At 32.7% G+C, this 13,073-nt stretch overlaps 1 protein-coding gene across 1 annotated transcript in view; it reads left to right on the top strand.

Moving 5' to 3' along the window:
* Positions 1-13,073, top strand: part of LOC115223111 — a 305,641-nt gene that overhangs the window by 114,111 nt on the left and 178,457 nt on the right. The window contains exons 35-39 of the mRNA XM_036512142.1: positions 5,504-5,713; positions 6,734-6,763; positions 8,644-8,758; positions 10,098-10,364; positions 12,009-12,272. Of these exons, the coding sequence (XP_036368035.1) occupies positions 5,504-5,713; positions 6,734-6,763; positions 8,644-8,758; positions 10,098-10,364; positions 12,009-12,272 (886 nt within the window). The remainder of the gene's footprint in view (positions 1-5,503; positions 5,714-6,733; positions 6,764-8,643; positions 8,759-10,097; positions 10,365-12,008; positions 12,273-13,073) is intronic.

Genomic DNA, 13,073 nt, shown 5'->3' on the forward strand with positions numbered 1-13,073 from the left:
TTATCCAAGAGAAAGGCAAAGGGGCCGATACAGCTTGGCACCTGTGACGTCGCAACTCATTTCTACAGCTGAGTGAACTGGAGCAACGTGAAATAAAGTGCCTTACTAAAGAACACAACACACAGCCCGGTCCGTGAGTCGAACTCACAGCCTCACAATCGTAAGCTCGACACTCTAACCACTGAGCCATGCACCCACAATAGTCAAGGGATTACTGTATTTCTATTTTTCTCTCTCTTTCTCTCTATATATCTATTTATTTATCTTTATAGTTCTCTCTCTTGCTACTAGCACCACCACCACTAAATCTCTCCTTTGACTTACTTTCTGTTAGCATGCCTTTACACAAGTGACTAGTCGATAGTTACATAGTCACAGACAACAGTATTAATAAGAAAAACGAAATACCCAGTAACTCATTTTATAGGATAACAGTGACATTTTTGATAAAAATGCAAAGATAAAGAAATAATTCCAAATAACTCAAGCAGTGCTATAACCATTTAATGTAAAACCATAAAGCATTTTTGGGAGAAATCCTGAGTGATCTTAGCTTGTAGGGTAGTCCCTAGAGAATCCATGGGGTTGCCAAGACTTTCTTCAGGATTAACCTGGTAAACTTGGAGTCAATGCCAGGCTTTATTACCCAACAACAGAAGTGCAAGTTGAAGTACCAGTTACTCTCCAATAAATTTCTTTTTGAATCTACGAAGGTTTGCCCAGTGTCCTGCATTATCTCCCTTCTTACTTTGATCAGGATAGAGATTACTATCTGCAAGTATGAGCCCTGCAAGGTCAAATGGTTTTTTTTTATTTAGTCCATCTCCCTCACCATTCTCCAGAGTAATATAATTGCTGGTTTGTCTGCTCAGACTATGAAATGTTTGCATGATTTGCTGTCAAGTATATTTCACAATAAATAAAGCATTTAGATTATATAATAAAGTTATTTTATACAATAAATATGCAGGTTAAAACATTAGAGGACCCTTAAGCCTTTGGCAGTGAAATTTTCAAAATTAACGAAGTAAAACAGTCAGAGAAAGATGGGTGGTGCAGTGAAAGTTGCGTGGGGCAATGTTATTGTTTTCTTATACTAAATTAAATGTAAATTGTTAGAATCTGTGGATTATTGAACAAAAACCCTGATTTACTTTTCATTCTTCTGATCTTGATAAAATATGAACTGGGCTAGTTTGTTAGAGCTGGTCAAGTAAACTTCACTTTTGAAAAAGGCAATTTATCAAAGCAATTATAGTAGAAGAATAATCAGAAATTGAGTTGCAGGACCCATGATATTTTTAGGTTCTTCAATAGTAGTTGGATCATTGTAAAGAATACCAGCAATACATATCCATATAAACATAGACAGAGGAGCTGCATGTGTCCCAAGGGCTTAAAGCACTGAAGAGTCTTGCAGTGATGTAAACTGGGTTACTAATCACCAGCTAAAGGCATAAACAATCCTCCAATGGGCTTCACACAGTTTCTGTTTATCACATTTCACAAACAAGGCCTTGGATAACACAAAGTTACAAATGCCTAAGGTGATGTACGATGGGTCAACCCTCAATCACATGAAATATCAAGTTTTTTTCTTTGTTATTTCAAAATACTAACTAAAGGATATGGCTCAGTGGTTATTAAAATGTTTGCCTCATGATCACAAAATCTTTGGTTCAATCCTGCAGTGTGACATCTTGGTCAAGGGTCCTTTATTTAGCTTTATGTTGTGAATGAAAGTGGGTCAAGGGAAATTGTATGAAAGCCAATGAAAGGGATTGTATTTGTATTTTAAAGGTCGAGCCTTGATAGCTCAAGTCAAGATAATTCTACCTTAGAACTATGTTAAGGTTACAGATGTCTAAGGAATACTCAGCTAGTTTCATGCTATTTCAGTGGGCAGAAAGTGAGCAAACAACTATATAACAATCATCAAAATCATCTGTAATTTATTTATTTATTTATTGTCTGTATTAACAAACCTACATCTGTGGGGTCATTGGCATGTTGGATAGAATGCCACATGGTATCTGCTCCATATCTCTCTACTCTTTCACTGTCGGATTTGAACTCAAAACATGGAAATCTATTTGCAAATATGACAGATCAGTTAGTCTAATGTTCTAATGATTCTGACAGTAGTAATAGTATTAACAGTAGTAGTAGTATCAGTAGTAGTAGTAGTAGTAGAAGTAATGATAATAACAATAATGATTTCTTTCAGTTGCAGGTCAAAAGCTGATGTTGGAAAACTGATTTTAATATAATGTTTAATTCATGATGTTATTTAGTCTTTTTTTTTGTTTTTTTGCTTTATTTTTAAAACACATTTATTTATTTTCACGAAGAGGATTCTTAAAAGCCTAAGTTAAAAATGAAGCACATGTTTGAAGATCTGTATTCTTTTATGTTTTTTTCTAATCATAAAACTTGATTTTTTAATATGTAACATAACTTTATTACACACAACACATGCAACATGTATTGCCACAAAACATATACATATATATCATAAAATGTGTGTGTGTATATATATATATATATATATATATATATATATATATATATATATATATATGTGTGTGTGTATGTATGTATATATATGTGTGTGTATGTATGTATATATATATGTATGTATGTATGTATGTATATATATATATATATATATACAGGTGCAGGCATGGCTGTGTGGTAAAAAGGTTGCTTCCCAACCACATGCTTCCAGATTCAGTCCCACTGTACAGTATTACTTTACTACAGGTAAATTGGGTTCTTATCCTACATTGATCATAAATCAAGTGACCCCTAAAAATTTTATCATATCCCAAGCAGTTTGCTAATTGTGATATTCCAGATTCAGTCCCACTGTACAGTATTACTTTACTACAGGTAAATTGGGTTCTTATCCTACATTGATCATAAATCAAGTGACCCCTAAAAATGTTATCATATCCCAAGCAGTTTGCTAATTGTGATATTGATTTCTTTTGGTTTGGAAACTATACAAAATTTGCTTCTTTCAGTTTTCTTTTAACTTTACACTGGGTTAAAATGAATATGAGCAATGACCACAGAGTGATATAAAATATGATTGCAATGTCCTTCTTTACTTTTATTTTTTCTTTTGTTTTTATCAAAATCAGCAGTTTTCTGAATTTCTACACTGCTTGAAACAAAAAGATGTACCATTTCTACTCTTGGTTTTCTATGATTTAACACAAAAGCACCCTAACAAATGGGCTTCCTTTACTTTAGGATTCAAAACAGAAATTTCAGAAAAACCAAACCAAAACTAACCAATGCAAACAAATGCAAATTGCAAAGCTCAGGTCAACAAAGAATCAGTTAAATTAGTAATGTTAGATCAGAGGTCCAAATTTGAATAAGCATACATATACCTTATTTGGAATATAGTCTGTGAAAGTTGGGGCTGCATTTTTGTATTTTATGAGTACACACACACACACACACACACACACACACACACACTAAAATCTATACTGAGTCCTTTATTCAGTGCATTTACTTGAAAGCATAAACTTTAAACAAATGATTGTATATGTGTGTGTGTGTGTGTGTGTGTGTGTGTGTGTATACACAATTCTATGACATAAGCTTATATATTTTGTATATTTTATATATTTTGTATATTATATTAATTATTTTTTATTTTTATGTTTTGGTTTATGTTTTTCACTGCTTGATTTGCCTAATAGTGGGTTTTATCTCTAATTTTTCCCTGTAAGTTTGGATTTACTCCCTAATATTTTATCTCTAATTAAATTGATAAATTACGTTTATTGAGTGAAAAATTTCTCAATTTCGTATTTATGGAATTTACAGGTAAGATAGAACTACTATTTTGGCATTCATCTTTGAAGAATATTCCAATACCCTCTAGAAAAGAATATATTTTGAAACTTATTAATAATATTAAGGATTTTTTTCCTAGAATTAAGTGGAAAATATGAATTGATAATTTTAATTTTAAATTTAAATAATTTAAATTTTTTAATTTTATATTTTATATATTTTGTATATTATATTATATTATTTTTTATTTTTATGTTTTGGTTTATGTTTTTCACTGTTTGATTTGCCTATTGTGGGTTTTATCTCTAATTTAATTTATATTTATACTGTGAAATTAGATTTAATCCTAAATCTAATTTTTCCCTGTAAGTTTGGATTTACTCCCTAATATTATTATTATAATTAATATATTGATAAATTACGTTTATTGAGTGTAATATCTCAATTTCGTAAGTTATGGAATTTACAGGTAAGATAGAACCGCTATTTTGGAATTCATCTTTGAAAGATATTCCAATACCCTCTAGAAAAGAATATATTTTGAAACTTAATAATATTAAGGATTTTGTTTCTAGAATTAAATGGAAAATATAAATTAATAATTTTAATTTTAAATTTAAATAATTTAAATTTTTAAATTTTATATTTTATATATTTTGTATATTATATTATATTATTTTTTATTTTTATGTTTTGTTTATGTTTTTCACTGCTTGATTTGCCTAATAGTGGGTTTTATCTCTAATTTTTCCCCGTAAGTTTGGATTTACTCCCTAATATTTTATCTCTAATTAAATTGATAAATTACGTTTATTGAGTGAAAAATTTCTCAATTTCGTATTTATGGAATTTACAGGTAAGATAGAACTACTATTTTGGCATTCATCTTTGAAGAATATTCCAATACCCTCTAGAAAAGAATATATTTTGAAACTTATTAATAATATTAAGGATTTTTTTCCTAGAATTAAGTGGAAAATATGAATTGATAATTTTAATTTTAAATTTAAATAATTTAAATTTTTTAATTTTATATTTTATATATTTTGTATATTATATTAATTATTTTTTATTTTCATGTTTTGGTTTATGTTTTTCACTGTTTGATTTGCCTATTGTGGGTTTTATCTCTAATTTAATTTATATTTATACTGTGAAATTAGATTTAATCCTAAATCTAATTTTTCCCTGTAAGTTTGGATTTACTCCCTAATATTATTATTATAATTAATATATTGATAAATTACGTTTATTGAGTGTAATATCTCAATTTCGTAAGTTATGGAGTTTACAGGTAAGATAGAACCGCTATTTTGGAATTCATCTTTGAAAGATATTCCAATACCCTCTAGAAAAGAATATATTTTGAAACTTAATAATATTAAGGATTTTGTTTCTAGAATTAAATGGAAAATATAAATTAATAATTTTAATTTTAAATTTAAATAATTTAAATTTTCAAATTTTATATTTTATATATTTTGTATATTATATTAATTATTTTTTATTTTCATGTTTTGGTTTATGTTTTTCACTGTTTGATTTGCCTAATTGTAGTTTATACCTCTAATTTAATTTATATATATATATATATATATATATATAATATATATATATATATATATATATATACATACACATACATACATATGTAAAGATATACATCTAGATCTTTTTATTGTTGTAGAAATTTGAACAAACTGAAAGAATAGTAACAGTACCTGCTCAGGAAATCACATATAACATCATTGACTGTCCAACGGATAAAATATCCAGTGCCGAATTCTCAGTCTCTCTACATTCAAATTTGCAACTGAGCAGCAATAAACTAGATGGCACTATAGTCCATACAGGATGTTTTGAATGTGATGAAAATTATCGTAATTGTGTTTACAAGGTAAGTTCTCATTTCAAAGATTCAATCCAAATTCTACTTGTAAGATTTATTGTAATTTTATTTAAATGTTGGTGCTCCAGCATAGTTATGAAATAAACTAAATATGAAGGGCCTTTGAGAGAAATTTTCCCATGTGGAACAAATGTGGTTTATGGCCCAAATGTGGTGTTGAGCTCCTCTTGAAATTCAAAGGGCTTCTGAAGTCTTTTTTATTGAAGGATGGCACTATCAGATATTCTTTGGTTCTCTAGACCCAAGACCATTGTACCAGTTGAAGACCCCGTCCCCACTTTTAAAGTATGACTCACCCTTATTCTTCATCTTTCTTTTACCAACTGTCAAATAGATAAAGCTATTAGGATTATCTGCTTTGGTTAGATGTTGCTAGCCAAATGCAAAAGTGAATTTTATCTTTTATTTTATCCTTCATCAAAAAGGAAGAAAATGGAACAATTCGTGCTCTTGAGTCCGTTAGTTATTAGGGGATTCATTCATATTGTTGCTGGGGCCAACCGTCATATGATGGGGTCAACTATCATATGTTGGGTTCAACATCACATGCTGGAGTCGGCTGTCATTCATTGAGGTCAACAAGCCACATGTGAGATAAACTGATTTATACTTACCATTGCTTAATAGGGACATACATATATGGATACATATACATGTGTGTATGTAAGTGTTTATATATATATATATATATATGATTATATATGTGTGTATGTGCATATATATATATATATATATATGTATGTGTGTATGTGTTTGTGCATGACTATGCCACCATTAGTGAGAGTTTCAAGTACTATCAATACATTGCCACAAATAATTGTCAAAATGTTTGGTGAGTAATTAAACATATTCACCATGTATTTCTACACTTTTACATTTGCATGCCCACCACCACCGAAATATACACACCACACCCTCACACACACACATACCCCCTTGTGTGGGTGTGTGTGTGTGTGTGCGTGCATGTTCTTGTGTTATTGTATGTCTTTTTATTTTCTGTTTCAGGGAAACTCAACAAGAAACAATGGAACTCGGGTAAATTTATCTCCCTTTATTTATATAAATCTTTTCATTTCTTTATATTCGTTATATTATGTTATGTTATTTATTTATTTATAGTGTTTATTTATTAATTTATGTTATTTATATCCTTTATTTACGTAGCTTTATTTATATATACTTTGTTTATAACTCTAAAACCAGTCAAGATATGTTATATTCAAATAAAATTTGTCTACAAACAAAACAACCTCAATGAACACCATTATCATTAATTAATACATTAATTAATTAATTGGTCATCTCTTGCATGTCTAAACAGAAGTAGAGTAACATAAGAATTAGATGACTTCCCAGATATTAACCATTACTCTCACAAGCCATCTGCTCTTTCCTTTCTCCCTTTATTTCTATTTCATAACCATATTTGAACTCTTGCACAATTTATTCTAATGTTATCTTTTCGTTAATGCTGTTATTGTGGCCAACAGTGTGTAAGTGATTTGAGAGAGAAACTGGGTACACATAGCATCAGATGTAGCGTGCAAGAGAAAAAACTGCACTGGTATGGCTGTGTAATGCATATGAATGAAGACTATTGGATCAAGAAATGCCAGTCTCTAATTGTAGAGGGAACATGTGCAAGGAGTAGACCCGAGAAGACACGGGATGGAGTGGTGAAAAAGGATCTACAGACATTGGGACTCACAGAGAAGATGACAAGGGGTCAAGACTCTTGATGGTCTGCTGTGCTCCAAAAGACACATCAAGCCTAGTAAAAGTACAGTTGCCCTTGCATACAAACTCATCCCCTGCAAACCTTCTCCAGCTGAGCATCCCTAAGATTGCGGGCTTGTAAGTGCTGGTGCCATGTAAAAAGCACCGGTGCTGCGTAAAAGCACCCAACACACTCTGTAAAGTGGTTGGCACCAGAAAGGGCATTCAGCCGTAGAAACCATGCCTAAATAGACAGAAAGCCTGAACAGCCCTTCAGCTGGTCAGCTTCTGTCAAACCATCTAACCCATGCTAGCATGGAAAACAGATGTTAAATGATGATGATGATGATGATGATAATGGGGGGAATAAAATCAGAAACCCTCCCCTCCACCCACCAAAACAAAAAAATTGTTATCTGCATATTTACCAAACTTTGTGACTAAACATCTGCACTGGTTCTGCACACATTGCAGTACATTCCATGCTATTTACTAGTGAGAGCAATATAATGGCATTTCTGGGATCATTCAGTATTTTCAAAGACACCTAAATGGCATGAGGTTGCATGGCTGTGTACATGTGTGCGAGTGTGTGTATATGTGTCTGTGTATGTATGTATGTATGTATGTAGGGACACACACACACACACACACGCATATATGTATGCATACACACACACATATACATACACACAAACATGTATGTATATATATACACACATACCCATCATCATCATCATCATCATCGTTTAACGTCCATTCTCCATGCTAGCATGGGTTGGACGGTTCGACCGGGGATCTGGGAAGCCAGAAGGCTGCACCAGGCTCCAGTCTTATCTGGCAATGTTTCTACAGCTGGATGCCCTTCCTAACGCCAACCACTCCGTGAGTGTAGTGGGTGCTTTTTACATGCCACCTGCACAGGTGCCAGGCTAGGCTGGCAACGGGCACGGTCGGATTGGTGTATTTTATGTGCCACCGGCACGAGGGCCAGGTGAGGCTGGCAATGGACACGAACAGATGGTGCTTTTTACGTGCCACCGGCACAAGGCCAGTCGGGGCGGCGCTGGCAACGGTCGCGAAACGGAAACGGAAAGGTTCTCTTACATGCCACCGGCACTGGTAACACATCTGCAATTTCCATTGATCGATTTCGATTCTGATCCTATATATATATAATGCTTTTTATCTTCTGGCAGGAAACCCATTGCTATATTGACTATACTTGTTACGAGAAAGGAGAATTCAACCATAAAGAGAGTCGACTGTATTGTGATCCTGAAATTGATGCAAGAGTCTGGCAAACTTCCAAAGGTTGGTTGCAAGATAAAAAAAAAAAAAACTCTCACCTGCTCACTAAGTTTTGTTATCTATCTACATTACAGCCTACTAACTATTCTACTTTACCTGTGTAAACTGTGGGTAAGGGGATATGATATCTGCTATGTGTATTTCCTATTTAGTATTGGTCGGCCCGAGGCTATAGTAGAAGACACTTGCCCAAGGTGCCACACAGTTGGACTGAACCCAGAACCATGTGGTTCGTAAGCAAGCTACTTACCACACAGCCACTCCTACGCCTAAATGCATGTGCATTTTTCTCACACATGCATAGTATCAATCGCAACAGCTGATGTACTTGCGCATGCAAATGCACGTTCCCACGGCTTTATGGATCGCATTCTCACCTGGAATTGATTTCTGTAATTTTTTCAGGACTTATACATGCCCTGATACCATCGGTATCTACATATCAAATCTGAGCGCAATCGGATGGAGGATGGAATGCCCAAGATCCTCGAAGACACACAGAACGGATTTTATATAATAGATATATATATATATGCATATATGTGTCCTCTGTGTATATATGTATATATATATATATATATATATTGATATATTTCGGAATGGTCATATTGCCAGTTTAGCCAATATTTAAACATATATATATATATATGCATATATGTATGTCATCTGTATATATATATATGTGTGTGTATGTAGATATATATGGTTTAAATGTACAGAAAACAAAAGACAAAGATAGGTGAGAGAACAACAAGCAGGTGTATTAGTTTGGTGCTCAGGAAAAATGGGAAAGTCTTTGACATTTCATGGCTGTGCTCTTAGAAAGGGGTGAGAGGAAAAAATAGTGACAAAGAAAAAGAAAAAAAAGATGCAGAGGTTAATGATTTAACATCAGTATAAACGTATATATATATGTGTGTATATACATATATATACGTATGTGTGTGTATATACACATATGTATGTATGAGTGTGTGTATATATATATATATAATTATAGATATACACATACATATATATACATACATATATATATATATATGTATGTATATATATGTGTATGTATATATATATATATGTATATATATATATATATATGTATATATATGTATATATATGTGTATATATATATGTATATATATGTATATATATGTATATATATATATATATATGTATATATATATGTATATATATGTATGTATATATATATATATATATATATATATTTTTATGTATTTATGTTTGTACATTCATGCTCACATATTGTTCAAAAAGAAATATAGTTATTTTCATGTAATATCTTCTAATTTTTTTTTTTGTGTGTGTTTTTGTTTCAAACCAGATTTATGCCAGGGTTTGGAATTGATGTGGAGGAGACAGAAAGGTGCTTTCCTGAATGTGAATCCGAAAGAAATGTTGAAATCTGTGCCAGATGTCAATGCTTGCAAAAATGCTTGCATGTCAAAACAGGATTACACTTGCAAGTCAATCAACTACATTGAAAACCTTAAGGAATGTTATCTGAATGCTGAAGATTTTGTAGACTTTCCAAACAAGCTTGATACATCTGTTAAAGATTCTGAATATCATGAATGGAAATGCAAAAATGGTAAGTTCTTGTCCATGATAGATATTTAAATGACTCTTATAATAAGATGGTCTTCAAAGATTGTTTCAGTATTATTGGAACAAAGACATGAAAATACAGTTCAATCCTTTCGTTACCAACCCGTCTGAAACCAGCTCTGGCTCTTTAGTATAAATGTTTTGTTTCCATAAGTTTTGAATTCAAATCTTCCACCAAACCTGAGTGACAATTTATGTTCCTAACACTAGCTCAATGATAATGAAGTTATTTTACTAAATTCTTTATTATATTCAAAATAATTGGAAGAAACACAGAGCATCTCAAAATAAATACAATAATGAAAGGGTTAACATTTAATTCCATGGATTATATTTTTGATTCAAATGAAAGGAACATGGTTTACATTCCGGTTATTTGGAGCACTTGGTACCTTGCTTTTACAATATGTTCTTTCTATTGTTACTAAATAGATTTAATCTTACAATACCAAATTTCTGTTAATGGATGGCCTGGCTGGAATTAATTGATTCCTTCACTTTCATCTGTCTCTCTTTTACCATGGCCTGTCTCTTTTACAATCCATCACATTATGTGTTGAACAGTTTAATCTCTGAGTGTCATCAGGCACTTTAATGCCAGATATGTACGTAGTGCTAGATTGGATTTGAACTTGTAATATTTATGCCTAAAGTAAAGAGAGTAACATTCTTATCCGCTATGCCGTTGATGCATATTTCATCTCTTATGATAAAATTAGTTGTGAAAAATAATATGAGTATATTATCAGAATATGCTTAAATATCTCAAAAATTAAATGTTGAATGTAAATTCTAGATTATCTGGAATATAAATTCATCATATAAAATATAAATTTATCATATTTCAAAAGCTTGGAACTTCACAATTACTCCTGCCCACAAGAAACTTGTTCCTGCCCCTTCTTTGTACTTTAACCTCTCAACACCTAGAAGGAAAACCACCTCCCTTATCACCATGGTTCCACACAGATGAGGTGGATCTTAGTCTTGTGGGGTACATAGTGACCTCACTAGTGCTGGTACTACTAATAAAGCATCCAGTACACTCTGCAAAGTGGTTGACATTAGGAAGGGCATTCAGCCATAGAAACCATGGTTAAGTAGAGCATGCCATAGTCCTCCAACTTATGAAATCCTGTCAAATCATTCAACCTCTGTCAGCATGGAAGACAGATGTTAAAGAAGGATTATGAAGATGCCAATATATCTAATATATTGCATCATAATTTAATTTGTATATCATACACATATATAAAACAACAGCAACAAGTGTTTCAAAGCCCTTTTCTTCTGCTAAACCAGGGATTAACTTTATCAGTCTCCTGTCAGGCCCCATTTTGCACTCTTCTCTACTTTCTTCTTCACCCACAAACCTTTCATACCCAACTCCATCATCTTTAGCTTTGTCTTTTTCCATTCTCTTCTTGTTCCTGTGATATTCATATGGTGCTTATATTAAATGATATATTGATATAATACTTAATAAAATATTTTTAAAATGTAAGTAAATTTGTGCATATAGTGTTTATAGATTAAAATAATTCCAAGAAGAGTTTATTGAACTTTACATAAGAAAATTCTAATCTCCCTGAAATTATATATCTTGTTGGTTTTCATCTCATTTCAGATCCTTGCGGAAAAAGAGGCTGGATGGTGGAGCGAAAAATTGGTTATTCCATCGCTGGCTATACCAATAAGGTTATTTCTAATATTTCATCCTATTCTGAATGTCTGAGATTATGTTTACAAGAAACAAGCTTCTTGTGTCGATCTGTTGATGCTAGCATTCTGTTCAAAATGTGCTATCTATCTTCTGCCAACCGAGCACAATATCCATCAATGTTCATTAAATGGCCCTACTATGGTTATCTGGAATGGAATTGTAATGGAGGTAAGTATTAATTTAGTTTCTAGTTCTTGCTTCCACCCATTGTTTGAAGACAGGTTCTGTTAGCAGTTAAATTTTAGATTTAAGCATGTTACCAATAGTGTACTGACTTCATGGCTACACCACTGTATGGTTCCTGGTACCAGGCATTGCTTCAGAAGCTTGTGATATCGGGTTTGATCACTGTGCATGTCACCTTTAACAAGGGGTTTCTACTATAATGTCAAACTGCTCAATATCTTGTCAGTGGAAGTCAGTCAACTACAACTGGCATATATGTGTGTGTATGTATGTGTATATATATATGTATATATATATGCATGCATGTATGTATGTCATCATATAACGTCCATGTTCCATGCTGGTAAGGGTTGACTGGTTTGACAAGATCCAGTGAGTCCAAGAACTGTCTTATGTTCCAACATCTGCTTTGAGATGGTTTCTATGGCTGGATTTGTCCCTAATGCTAACCACTTTTCTGTGTGCCATCGGTGCTTTTTCTGTTTGTGCCACATGCACTACTGAGGTCACCATGCAGCTCTCAAGAGTGCAAACCTCAAAGCAAAGTGGAGTCAACTTCATGCTGGGGATTGATGAGGTACAACATGAAGGAGGAGTGCAGAAAAGGTTCTTGTAGAAGAGCTGCTTGGCTGTTCACATTTAGTAGAGGAAGAAGAGAATAATCAGTCGGAGAGGTAAAGAGATAGACAGGAGGTATGGTATCCAGGCACAAGATAAGTAGAACTGAGTAGATGGAGCTGTCGCATGACTGTATGGGAAACAGAAGATGAGGGGACAAGGTGG

This window comes from Octopus sinensis, linkage group LG22 (genome assembly GCF_006345805.1).
Source record: "Octopus sinensis linkage group LG22, ASM634580v1, whole genome shotgun sequence".
In the NCBI taxonomy this organism is placed as follows: domain Eukaryota; kingdom Metazoa; phylum Mollusca; class Cephalopoda; order Octopoda; family Octopodidae; genus Octopus; species Octopus sinensis.